The following is a 13707-nucleotide window of genomic DNA, read 5'->3' as shown; positions in this document are numbered from 1 at the left end:
AAATTGAAATAATCCAGGTAACCTTTTAAAAGTGAAATAATAATGAAGATTCACAGACCCATCATGTATTTGGAGGTGGAAGGTTCACATTAATAACCCCTTCCTCTCATCTACTGCCATGAGGACTTCAGTATCCTCGGTATTTCTGCTGGGTAGGATCACACTTTCTCTCATGCTCATAGGCCCCACATACAGCAGGGTCACAGACTGTGGTAATTCCCTGACCTGAAAATTCAGGTCTGTAAGGCCAAAGACTGGAAGAGGAGCTGTGATGCCAAGCAGAACTCTGCTCCCCAGCCAGCCACAACATGCTCCCAGACTGGCAACAGCAGTTGCATGTTTGCTGTAGGCTTCCCCTCTCCTCCCCAGGGGCTCTAGGTGATCTAAAGCAATGCTACAAAAACACCAGAAGAACAGGATGCGCTCAGTTAGAGCGGTCGGTTTCTGCACAGCGTGGAAGGGAAGTTCACTTGAAAGTACAATTATTATAGGACACAAATACAGTGACGGACAAAACCACAGTAGTATCTGAGACTGTGTATGTGCAGGAGGTGAGTTCCAGTAAACAACCCAGATGCGCTGTACCAACATACGAGAACAAAACAGAGAACAGCCTACCCCTCCCCTGCTCACCAAAGTCACGAGTCTGAGAATTTCTGGCTGCAGAACAGATTTCTGGCCCCCATTGAGCAGTGTCAAGAGCAGGAATCGGTGCCAGGGCTGTGAAGCAACGTGTAGTGCTGAGAGAGAAGAAGCCAAAGAGTGCTTTAAAATCTGCCAAGTGACAGGCTGGGCCTGGAAAAGGAGTCTTCCAATTCTGAACCCATGTTTTCTCTTCTAGACCCCGAGCTGTGAAACACCAAGGGGGCATTTTGCTCTGTTCTTACTTGCTTTTAAAGCTGTCACTCTTTGGGCAAGAGTTTAGTCATGAGGACAAAAGCTTAATAGTTTTTTAAAACAGAAAATACATTTTGTCCAACGCTGTGCTTGTGCAGGAAGAGAAACCTTCTCCTGGGGTGCATGTCATAAAATACTAAGGGGATATCTTTAGCCCAAGGTTTTAAAAATATACCCTCTGGTTTCAATATGAGGACACGTTTCCTGACCAAGGGTTTTATTTAGCTGCAGAATACTCTTCGGGGAACGAAGAAAGCCCTATAACATAAGCTGCACAAACTGAGCCAGGATCTGCATCAGAGAGCGTACTACAGGGACCAGCCAGGCTGATGGCAGCAGTGCAAACAATCAGCAGAGAAAATGTTCTTAATTAAAAGCTTGTAAGATAAGCAGAGGTAAGGCTCAAGGTCACTGGCTGTGACAGTGTGAAATCTCTCACTAAAGTTAAGTTGTATTGCCTTGGACTCACTGCTGTTTGAGAACAGGGGATGGACAACTACAACAGGTCAGCGGATACAACTTGTTACAGCTTGGCCACCAGGTCTGAACCCTTTCAGAAAGGTCCCTTTTCCACTGGCAGCTGCATAACCTCCCTATTGCCACTACAACAATCTTTCTGCAGTAAAGCAACACCAAAAAAAATCACGTAAAGTGTTTGGGAAGGGGGGGGTATCTTTTCCCTGACAGAAATGAGAAAATACCAGTGCTGTGCTCTGCACATCTGCAAGAATCTCTGGACCAAGAGAGGGTTTTAGAAAGCCTCAAACGAGGAAACTTCTACAGGCAGAGTCCAGGCCACAGCCTTTGCAATGTTCTCGCTTCTTTCAGCCAAACAAACTAAAAACCCTCATTCCACGTGGGAGACTCTCGTTAGCACAGTTGTGAACTTCTGCACCACTGCAAGAATTCAGACAGCCGAAGTGAAGGGTTCAGCTGTTACTGAAACATTTTGTTACCATAATCCCAGATCAGTGTAAGGTCCCCATAACATGCCTTTTAACAGACTCCCTTCAGCTACTGGCTGTCATTCATCGTCAGGATTACATTTTTATTCAACAGCTTCCTCTCTCCCAACAATGTCCCTTTTGTCTGGTGTTCTTTCACTCCGTTCCCTTCTCCCTCAGTGTTTACGTGACTGATTTGAACAGGTCAGGGTACAGAAAACTAATTTTCTGTTTTAAGATCAGAGACAACATCTGTACTTTGTAGGCTGACAATGAGCAGAAGGGTCTACACTTCCCCTGACTGTACGATGCTGTCATATTTTGTTATACAGCTAGCATGGTATACATTCAGTCTGACACAGACTCCTGAAAGCAAGGTCTGCATTTGCCCCTGGAAATCTAGAATTTCCAGCTTCCGTTTCCTAAATCTGTTTACTACCCTCTTCTCCCTTCCTATCCCTAAGGGCCAAACCATGGCCAACGTCTCTGTGTGGAAGACAAATCATATTCATATCTTTCCTCCCTCCCTTCCTACCCTCCCCCCCCCAGTCTTTATGGTCCAAAGGTTTGCTAAATTGGGCTGGAAGTGAAAGACTATTCCTATATTACTTCGGTCCCTAAATCCTTCATTTTTCCCACATTAGGGTGTGGGGTGGTTGTGACCTTTTTTCCTTCTGGAAAATGTTTTGGTGCTCAGAGCCCAAGTGAAGGCTCACTCCTAAAGGGGAGCAAGGCACTGTGATTTCACCCCACAAAGCACATAAGATTACCCTTGAGCATATAAATAATTTTTCTTATTGGGCATAAGCTCATTAAACATCTGCTCCAGGGTGTTACTGGGTGGAGATCAAAGAGCCCAAAATCACTGCAGGAGGGGAACCGAGGAGAAGGAAGGGCAGGAAGACTTTACCAACATCCTGGTTCTTCACATACAGGTATTCCAGCAAAGTTTCCAGGCAGGCAACCACAGCTTGAGAAAGCAGCAAGTCTTTCTGGAATCCCAAGGATGGAGTGGGGGGGGGAGGAGGAAGGGAAGGAACAACAAAGAAGAAAATACAGTCAACAGCTATTGCAAGAGGAAAATTCATGAAGTGGCAGGCTCTGAAGAACAGGCAGCATAGGAAAATAACAGCTTTCATCTCCTTCACAGGATGCAGTGCGCTGAAAATTAGCTGTCACGTCAAGGAGCCAGACAAAGGCACAGGTACTTACTCAGAGATGAAAAAAATTAAGTAACAGTCTCCAAAGAATACAGGCAGGAGCGCAACATTGCTCGAGGGTGTTAAATGTAAACCGATGTACTGTCTCCTGGAGCCCAACATCACTTGTGTGAGTAAATGCAAACTAAGGTACTTTACCCCCAAAGCACCTTGCCAGCTCCATACGAAAGGGGCTGGGATTTGATACATTTTTCCCACCTCACAGTCCCAATGACTGTGGGGGCCCTGCAGAGCAGGAGATAGGTTACAGAGACTGTCATCAGCACATAGAATTTAAGCTGTCTAGTTCAGCAGCAGGAAGCACCACATAGCTTGATTTACCTTCTTTCGCACTGCACCATGCTGCACAAAATGCAGCAAGAGCATTTTCCCTCCTCCTCCTTACAGGTCTGTAAGGGGTGGAAAATGCAGGCAGAAGCGAAGGAAAGGCAGACCCGTTTCCTTCTGCAACGGGGTTCTCTTCAGGTTAGTTTATGGGTGTTGTCCCAAAGCTGGTGTTCTATATACCTGCAAGTAGACGTGCACCAAAAGGTTCTGCAGGCTGACGAGAAGCGAGAAGACCTGCTGCGTGGCAAGGGGGTGCAAGGCAGCATCCTCCAGCGACGATGGCTGCGGTTGTGTAGCACCATGGGCTGTGTTCTGGATGACAATCACCAGCAGGGAAGAGGAGAAGTTCTGTCGCAGGACAGCTCTCAGGAACTGCATGATGCTCACTAGACAGGGAGCCGCTCATTAGGATGCATCAGTGTTTTTCTCTCCCCTGCCCTGCGTGTTGGTGCCTGTGCAAACACAATGCACTCCCAAAGCTTTCGGATTACCACCAGCACCTGCACCGTCCCATCCCACAGTCATCAGTTCTCCCTTGCTGCCTGTAACATGGTATTAGCAACCGCTTCCACTCAAATCCCCACAGAAGGCACAAAATACCTAACAGCAGGATTGGCTTCTTCTTCCTGAAGATGATTGCATTCAGAACTTCTGTTAGGTCTAGAGTGAGTGTCTGGTGAACCTAGAGGAGAATGAAATACAAGAAAAAATGGTTTGACCAGGTAAAAAACTCCCTTTCATATTTTCAGTCCTTAGACATTACCCCATGATAACCATTGAAAAACAGGGAACAGCAATAGGGTTTCAGGAGTCTGATCCAGAAAGGAATGTCACATCATTGTGACATCCAGACTGTCTTTCTGAAGAGAGGAACATTCAATAGGAACGCTAGGAGTACCTCCTGTAACAGGGTGGCACTGGTTACTTGTCTAAGTACTGGCAAGCCAAAGGCTTCAGTAGCCTTCCACCCATGCCCCGTGTTTATCCAATGGCTTCTGCTAAAGCCACCAGCAGGAACACTAACAGTTATGACACTGGCTGGGAGGGCCAGTCAAGCCCTCATTATTAACATCCACCTGAGCTGAATGTGGGTGATTCACATTTTCCAGAGCCATTGTTGCCCTCTACAAAACTGCAAGCTCAGGAACACAGCCTGGCATCACCCCATGTTCATAATCACAACGACCAAAGGCTCCCTGCTAGGGCCTCCAGGATGCTTTGGGCAGCTTTAGCAATACCGAGCAGCAGAAAACAGCAGAAGTGACTCTTCCTCCTACCCTCTCTCCTTCCCTTCAGCCGAAGATTAGAAACACTGAAGCTTAGAAATGTTGAAGGTTAGAAGGACTGAAGCATCCTTCAACCACTGCCATTTGCCACCTGTATCTGCAGTTTTTTTCCACATCTCTGGTGCAAGAAGGATTCTGGATTGCACACCATAGCACATCAAGCCAGTAAGGTACTGATGAAGCCAAATAACAAGTTTATAAACCACTGAATGATTGCACTTTAAGGACCCATATGAGCTGAGAGAGTGACTTCCAAAAGATGCAACTTGACATCAGCCACTTCAACCAAGTCCCTTCTGGAACTGGCACAACACTGACCACTCAAACACTGCCCTGATTTGAAAGCTAAGAAGAAAAGTTGTGCACAGCAGTTAACAGAGCAGGGGCAGCCAGGTTTGCCCATGCATTCACACAGCTGACAGCCCATGCAAGTCCAATGCTGTAAGACTTAACCAGAGGCAGCACATCGGTGAAGTAACAGGTACAGACTTGTTCTGGTTTGGTCTTTTGGAAGAAATCTTCCCTCAGCATTAGAAAAACAATTTTTGCATATCTGTGCAGATGCACACATGTGCTTGAAGTGGCTTTATCATCCATGAGTAGGTGCACCAAAAAACATACTCTGCTGGACATAACTGCAGAAGCACAGCTCAAAACTCATGACGTGCTGTTTAACTCCATGTCAAGAGAGGGGAGACAGGCCTGGGTAGATACTCCAAAAGGCAACGCTTTCCCCTTGTGCTGGCATTAGGAAGTGCTCCATTCCCTCTAACCTGTCCTTCTAATAGCGGCTGTCAGCTCCAGCTCTGCTCTGTTGTTGGACTCCAAAGCATCAAACACAAAGACAGCTTCCCACGTTCATAGAAGCTTGCTAATATTAAACATTTATTTGCCAATAATAGGCTTGGATATTGGCTGTTCTACTACCGATTGTTTTAGTACCAAATTAGCAGTTTATAACATGGGAGCTGTGCATCACACCCCCAGGTTTCCCTTAAGAAAAGCCATAAAATTTATTTTGCGCTGTCCGGAAGAGTAAAGCGATTTGGACCAGGCGAGTTGGGTATGCATTCTTTTCCTCAAGATTTCTGCCCTTTATAACTCTGCAACGATTTGTGTCTCATCCTCCAGCAACATTCTAGCTTCCAGTCCTGCTGGAGAGGTGCAGTAAGGAATAACGTGTAGGCACTAACAATAAAGCAACAAAGACAAACAGATTCCAGGCCAAAGCAAACCACTTTCCTCTGCTAATGAAGTATTTGTGTTTGTTTTTTTTTTTTAAGGTTTAGCCAGTCCCTGGATCTGAACACGAGAATGGTTCTAACCTCAGTGTTGTAATGATGCTGATAAATTAAGAGGGAAGCAGCCAAGAGCCATCCGGAACACAGCACGGCATCCTCAGGCGACAGGTAGGCAGGTTCAGAGGGTAAGGACCTCGTCCAGGTGCACTCCAACACCTTCTGGAGGAGCTCTAGCAAGGACACGTTGGAGAGCAGCACAGCCACTGCTGTGTAGGAGAGACAGCATCAGAGAGGTTGGTGGGATGGCACAGGTTAAGGCAGCCTGACAAGCAGAAGAGGAGTGCAGAGCACACCCCTGCTGCGGTGAGGCAGCCTCAGCTGCCATGGCTCATCAACCTAAGGCTGTCCAGCTACACCCGTATTCATCTCCCACAGCATGAGCAACCGCTAGGCCAGCTAATAAAACGACCAGCCTTCAGCTGATGCTGCTAGGAGGTTGGTTATAGCTGTCTCTATTATTGTTTAATTTTTTGAACCATGGCAATACCGGGATATTTCAGCCAGGCACCGAAGCCCCACCGCTGTGTTTTCTGAATAAGAAAAATACGGTGGTTCTGTCTCCCAGCAGCCAATTCCTGAATTGTCAGAAGGCAGCAAAACCAAAACAAAACCCTCGCTCTGAAAATAAATAAATAAATAATCCCAAACACAAAGTGCTGTTTGTTAACTGCGATGCTAAACTGGAAGAATCCACCTCACCTGCTGAGACAGTCAGTATACAATCTCTCATGACCAAGCTACAGCCTCGCGGAGATTAACTCAGCAATCAATACAATCTTGCCTCACCTCTCTGTTGACTACAAGGTGTTGTCTGATGAAGGCTCCAGTACAGAAAATTCAGGGATGGCTGCAGGAGGTCGGTGTCTCTGGGCCTGCATTTCCCGCAGAGGTTACTGACTGGAAACAAAAGAACACGTGTAACACAGACACCAACACAACGCAGCACCTCAGCACAAGAAAGGAGTCAGCCAGTGGGGAGGGAATTCGTGCAAGAGCAACACAACCTGAAGCAAAATTAAACAGAGCAGGGTGCAGACAAAGCCGAGTGTCTGCTTTAGACCAAGACAATGCAGTGGAGGATGATAATGGGGAGGAAAGAAAATAACAACAAAAGACAACAGAAAAGAGTATATTAAAAGGCATATACATTGGGCAGTAACGAATCCAAGAGCTACAGACTCTTAGCTATGTCACCTGTTTCCACAAAACCCGTTTGTTCCTAATACTGGGTTGACCATAAGCAGCCATGTGCCCGTCTCACACGGTGACAGACAACCCGACCAGGGGATGGCAGGGAGAGCTGCGCTCCTCCATGCTCACAGCCACTGCTCACACAAGTAATAGATGTGCCACGCTTGTTGTAAGCACCAGGCATTTAGGAACAGTGTTTAGCAAGAGTCTGGGAGAGAATCCAGGACTGCAGGGCTCAGCAGAACTGTCACAGGAGATCTTTTGAAGAGCTTACACTCTGAATAAGCAATTCTCAAAAAGCACACATCAACGTGTCTCTGTACAACCCTTCCACCAACGCGCTGGTTTGCAGGCTGCATCAGAGTACCCTCCCCTCACGAACACAGCCTGGGGAGGAAAGCAGGGAATGAAAGGGGTGATGGGGCAGAGACGGAGTTGTGTTAGGGGGGAAAAAAAGTGCAGAAAGCAAGAGGAAAAGGAGCTTGTGACTTCTGGGAGCAGCTAAGCTGTGCTCTGAAGTCTCAGAGGCTAAGAAGGGCTGGTATAAAGATGACATGCTTCTTCCATGCCCCAAGTTCCCTTTACTAATGAGAAACACTGCTTCTTTACAAGGACAGCACAGACAGCCCTGCAACATGGAACATTTCAAACTGAAAGGGATAGTCCTTCACCGTCTGCTGTAGAAATCAATTTGACAGAGCAGAAAGAGATGAGATGAGAGGAAAGAGATGAGAGGACGGATCAGCTGAATACCCCTCTAGTATCTATTCTTCATTCATGACCTGCCTTACTCTCCAATTGCCAAGTAAGAAGGGAGAAGTCATCAACTAAGGATCAGCAGATGAGCAAGCCAGAGTACGTGCAGTAAGCAAACATACTCCTCTCTTCTGTCTCAGGGGTGGGGTGGGCAAGTCCTGCAGCTGGTTGGGACCAACATAATCTGGATTCATGCTGCAGGGAAAGTCTGGGTTCACTGGGCTGCTGGTTCCTGGCGGTTGGTTTAGAGGATACCTCTGTGGGCTGAACCCCTCAGTACTGTGTTAGCAAGAGTGGCCAGGGAAGGATGATTCAGGAAAAACATCAGCAATGCCATCACATGCCAAGCCAGTACCACTCACAGACTTTGACATCATGTCATGGCTATGAGAACACTTTGGCCACCGTGTGGGGTTTTCAAACAACAAATGTGCTGCAAAAGCAAGAGGCAGAAAAAATGTTCTGTTGCCTAAACTGGTGGCCAGGGCTCTTTGCAACACTCTGGCTATGAACGTATCTTAAAACAATGGTAAGTGTAATGCAAGGCACAGCTCCTTTCAAAAGATGAAGAGCCAGCCCCTAATCATCTTATGAAACAACCAGCCAACAAAGGTCAAATCCTCCTGGAAGAAGAGGGATGCACAGACTCACCTTGGTGAAGCAGCTTGAAGTCTGTGCTGTCCAGCTCCCTCATGCCCTTGCTCCGCAGCTGCACCAGGAATAGCAGGCTCAGCAAAATGGGCAGGTTCCTGTTAGCTAAGGAGGGTACTGGCAGGTTAGCTTGTCAGTGAACTCTAAACTGTTCTACCTTACAGTGTGCCAAGAATTGCAGCTTAGGAATGAGGGTGAGTTAGGGGAGAAAGCATTCCCCCTTCCCACACGGACACACCTATACCCTCCTAACATCATTCTCATCTCTACAGCCTCTTTGGAGCAGGCAGGTCTGTATGCAAGAAACCCCCTGGAGATATTTGCCCCAGACCTCACAGAGAACTGCCCATGTGCTAGGAAGAAAGTCTTGTCTCCAGGGTGCATCTGGTGTTTGGCTCTCTGGAGGACGCTGCCAGTATCCTCGCTAATGAGTTCAAGATGCGGTATGAAGAGCCGTGAATATCAGATGCAGCAGAAGGGATCTAATCTTGCAAAAATCCCCTCTAGCCCACTGTCCTGTCTCTATCACAAGTGGCTTGGAGGAAGAGGTCTGATTCCTGCAGCAAGAAATGGACAAACTGCCTCCCGCCAGACCCCGGCACTCCTAAATTAGCAACAGAGGGACACCACAACTCCAGATGTGCACAATTCCAAACACAACAGATCTAGCAAAAACCAGCATGGCCTTCTTTATCCATAATCTCGTCTACCTCATGCTCTATCACATCTGCCTTCAATGCCCCCTCTTCTCCAGCCTACCTGACTTTGCTGGAGGTAAGACAAAACCACTGTCCCTCTCATGCTTCCATCCCAGCTGCTGGACAGTCAAACTTCCAAACAGAGCAAGGCAGTTGGAAGTGTCAGCGTCCCCCTCAAGAACAAGCAAAAGCTGTGGCGGACCCCTGTCCCAAGGGAGCCAAGGACATCCTAGCACTGCTTCCCTCTTCCAGTTCAGCCTCACAGGCTGCTTTGCACAGCACCATTTGCGACTGGGTGACTGTCCCCGCTCTACAGCCAGGGTTAGGAAGGAAAACAGATTTCCCCCAGTCACAACCCTGCTCTATGTTTGAGAGATTTAACAGAATTATGAAATCTGGTATTATCACAGATCCTGTGTGGGGAACAATGTCATGAATGATTCAAATGATCTCTGATCCCAGCCTCTGTGCCCTGGGAAGCATCTGCACGCAGGCACACCCAGCTGTCCAGCACAGAGAGAGGCAAAAGGGATACTTTATCCCAGACTGTATAGCTTCAGACATCTACCCTGCTAGTTGATTGTACAAAAAGAGCCAAATCCAAGAGGGGAGTCACCTTGTAAGGAAGCTGAGCTACTCTCTACCAATAGCTGCTGCAGAATCTGCAGGAACCGGCTCCGGAGGAGGTCACAGACAAGGACATCCTCACTTCTTTCCAGGAAGGTCCTCAGAGTCATCAACACCTTCTGAGCCACCTCCACAGAGCTTGAGCAGACCAGGTCCTGGGAGGGAAGCAGCACACACGGTACAATTCTGCCCTGATTAGGCAAAAGTCACTGCTATTTCATACCACTATGCTAATCTGGAGTCATGGGAAACATCCGAATAAAGCATTGTTCAGACTAAGTACGTCCTGATTAAATGGAGCACTGAATAAAGCAGACGGGTGCTTTTCTGATAGGCATCTCTGAATGACACCCTGTTTAAGAATGGCTATGTAATCCCCATCCAGCACACAAGGGCAGGGGAGAGATATGTTTAGGGTCAAGGCTTTAGAAAAATGAGTACATAAAGCCAGGGCCCTGTTTCCAAGAATGTGGAGCCCCTGGCACTGCTGCTGTCCTTGTTGTTTTGAAAAATCAGGCTGCGTATTAACATGCTTACCTAAAATCAAGCTTTGAGTCAGTCCGTAATTACTCATTTTCAGGAGTCTCAGGCTGGCAGCCTACTATCTGCAGTAGCAATATAACAGCTAAACTGTATGAAACGTACATAAACCCGACAAGCAATCACTCAGTCCCTGAAAATGGAAGAGTCACGTACAGAGCATCCAGCCCACAAGCCTTCTTCTTGAATACAGAGCTCTGTCTGGAGTCTCGGAGCTAAATCCCACAGCCAGTAGCCTAAATTTGGGCATACTTTGTTGCTAAGGTGCTTAACATGAAATTCACCTGCACGGCATGTATAGATGCAGTTCCATAAAGGCAAGGCATGAAACAGCCCGTAGTGCCGACATACTGTGATAGTCTCAACATAAATTACATCAGCGCTACCATTCCTCTCCTCTCCCAGTAGTCCTGACTACTGCATTGCAAACGGCACAGCAGAAAGAGGTAAACAGAAAAGAAAACTGATCTGAGCAATGTTACCAAGCCCATAGCCTGCCCAGAGCCTTATCCAGCTCCCTTCCCCTGCCACACAATAGCCATGCATCCAGACCAGGATGATGGAGAGGAAAGGGCTTTGGGACCCCCTACCTGAGAAAAGCAGTTAAGGTAAGAACAGGCTCTGTGCCAGGAAAAAAAAAAAAAAAAAAAAAAAAAAAGGCAAACAAAAAACCACACCTCTCTAGCTCTGAGCCTAATTCCCGCCCACATTTGAGACCTCCAGGAATAAGGGGCAGGGAGTTGTGTGCACAATCTGCCCCACTGACATATATCTATTTCATATGATGCTCAGGAACATAATCTCATGTCAGTCAGCCTATCTCCATTCCCTGAGAGATCAGCTCAGATATGGAGCATGGAGAAGACAAGTGGGCCAATGTGTGATCACTGCCACATTCATTCCCAGGTAAACATACACAGCACAAAACAGCGCTAACCAAGGGCCACAGCTATACGCATCACTGTGCTGACATTCTCCTTCCTACTCAGGAGCTCAAGGTCTCAGATGAAGCCACCAACCATCTGTTCCATCTAATCCAGGCATTTATTAAAAGCAGATAAGCAAATATATCATCCTTGGAAGGACATAAATTTTTGTTTCACTCTACCATGCAGAGGCTTTTCCATGTTACTAGTGGATTCTCAGGCTGAGGTTATTCACCTCATAAGTTTTGTTTATATCTGACAGTATATTTATTTCAGGATATTGCACTGGTTTATTAGGCCATCTAAATTCAGATTGATTATGCCCTTCCCCAGCTGAGAGGTAAACTGTCAAAGCCTGTGATTTATTACGACTCACTTTAAAGAGTAGGACAGAGCTAAATTAATTTATTTCTGCAAGAGTAGATGGCAGGACAGAAAAGGGGACAGTGGGAATGCTGTACCATTGAGAGGAGGAGTCACCGTTTCCCTTTTGTGCAGGGATAGACCTGCGATGTGCACATTTGCTTTAGGTTGTGGAGTGACAGTTCCAGAACTATTGCCAAAGGTAATAGGGCAGAGACATTTCCTGGGACACTTCTGAATTCATTGGCACTCTGTGAATGCATTGTTCACCTTTACTGCTGCTCTGGCAATGGCATCAAATGCTTGGATACTGTCACCTACTCTGTAATATTGCCCGAATTGCTAAAGAACTGTCCCACACGAAGGCCCTCCTGTCAACCAGTTCCGTAACCCAGGATATGAAAACGTGCTTCATAGCGTCTTAGATCAGAACAAACACCTGCCAGTCTGAAAAGCCTCACAGGTGCCCACTCAGCATCAAACCTGGCTTCTTCACTGTTTGCTGACATGGGTTTCTGTTCTCAATGATACACAGGAACATACACAGAAACTACGAAGTTCCTGCTGTAACAGGCTGCAGAAGAAACATCACAGCTGTTAGCTTTCCCCTTAAAGGTAAATATGATGTTCTTGTGTGGAAATACTAACAAGTATTTGCTTATCAGACTGGCTAAACAATCGTGGGACAAGTGGCCGCCGATGGGGAGGGTGACAGGGCAGGTGGACGTCAGAGAAGACCTCTGAGCAGCCATCGGCACCTGGATTCTGTCGTGACTGTATAGATCACGAGACACACATATGGAGCTCATTACACCAGCTAATGGCAAAACACTAGTGCTACCACTGCAAGGCTTCTTTTCCCCCTATACTTGTTAATTCTCCCTGTCCTATGTTTTGTATTTTATCATTTAAGAGCAATACAACGTGCTATTTGCAGTCCTAAAAGCTCAGAGTACTGCAAAGATATCTGACAAGACTCTCCAGTTAAAAACAAACAAAATTTAAAAAAAAAGGCAAACAGAAACCCACGCCCTTGAGACCTGCTCTCTTCCTGCTTCTTTTTGTAAATTCTTTGCTCCTCGCATCCTTCTCATCTACTAGTGGTACACCATTGCTCCCAGATTAGCAAAGCAGCTTCTTGAAAGGCTACCACAGAAGGCTCTAGAATGTCCATCTGTGTATCGGAATGGAGAAAGGAAAAAGCCCATGATTTTATTTCATGGAATACATCAGCAGCACCCTTCATGTCCCTTCCTAGCCAACTCCCAGAAGTTCCCTTTCCATCACAGTAGATGGATAACCAAAGAGCCATCACAGATTCACAATCCCGTTTATACATCAGGCTTCTCTGCGAGTTGGAAGCCCCTGTATGCAGACATGGGCCTCAGAACAGCACTAAGTGCTTTAATAACCAAAAAGCCCTAAGTGCTCCCCCTATATTAAAGCCAGGATGACAGCCTGTCCTTGTCAAAGTCACGTACCAGTAAAATAAGCAAAATGCTGGAATTGCTCCTCAGAATGGGAAGTAAAGGGTTAGGACTGTTCAGCTGATCAGACATGCCAAAACCAGCTCCTTCAGTCTCAGTTTGATTGCAGTCTTCCCAGGAAAACCAGAGGTGCAGAACCTGGTGTCCAAATCTCCCCATAAGTTCAGGGTAGCGCAGGAAGAATTCAAGCAAGATAGGACAGTGAACGTAGACCAAGCCCAGATCTGGGAGATTATCCAGGATCCTCCTTATGGTACACAGGGACCTCTGTTAAGCATGTGGGAGGGAAAGGGAGAGGGGGAGAGAGAACAAAATAACCACTAGGGAGGGAATATCCAACAGCTGAAGCGATGAGAGTTTATTGTTAAAAACAGTCACACAGCCCTTTTAGTAGACAATCAAATATATCAGTTAAACATCATTTTGTGAAGCCCATTTGCATCACAAAGGCTAGGAAACTTGTAGGCTTTATACAGCGCTCAAAGCTGTGCAG

The 13707-nt window shown here is 46.7% G+C and overlaps 1 protein-coding gene across 3 annotated transcripts in view; it reads right to left on the bottom strand.

Annotated features, from left to right (window-relative positions):
* The window catches only part of LOC118156925 (meiosis inhibitor protein 1-like), a 35363-nt gene that overhangs the window by 2308 nt on the left and 19348 nt on the right, over window positions 1-13707 (bottom strand). For all 3 annotated transcript variants that reach the window (XM_035311154.1, XM_035311155.1, XM_035311157.1), the window contains 9 exons: window positions 13209-13481; window positions 9888-10053; window positions 8574-8678; window positions 6762-6872; window positions 6000-6181; window positions 3989-4070; window positions 3569-3774; window positions 2752-2833; window positions 634-740 (listed from right to left, as the gene is read on the bottom strand). In XM_035311154.1, the coding sequence (XP_035167045.1) occupies window positions 634-740; window positions 2752-2833; window positions 3569-3774; window positions 3989-4070; window positions 6000-6181; window positions 6762-6872; window positions 8574-8678; window positions 9888-10053; window positions 13209-13481 (1314 nt within the window). The remainder of the gene's footprint in view (window positions 1-633; window positions 741-2751; window positions 2834-3568; window positions 3775-3988; window positions 4071-5999; window positions 6182-6761; window positions 6873-8573; window positions 8679-9887; window positions 10054-13208; window positions 13482-13707) is intronic.

This window comes from Oxyura jamaicensis, assembly GCF_011077185.1.
Source record: "Oxyura jamaicensis isolate SHBP4307 breed ruddy duck chromosome 1 unlocalized genomic scaffold, BPBGC_Ojam_1.0 oxy1_random_OJ106551, whole genome shotgun sequence".
Classification (NCBI taxonomy): Eukaryota; Metazoa; Chordata; class Aves; order Anseriformes; family Anatidae; genus Oxyura; species Oxyura jamaicensis.
This window is presented reverse-complemented; position numbering and strand designations above follow the sequence as displayed.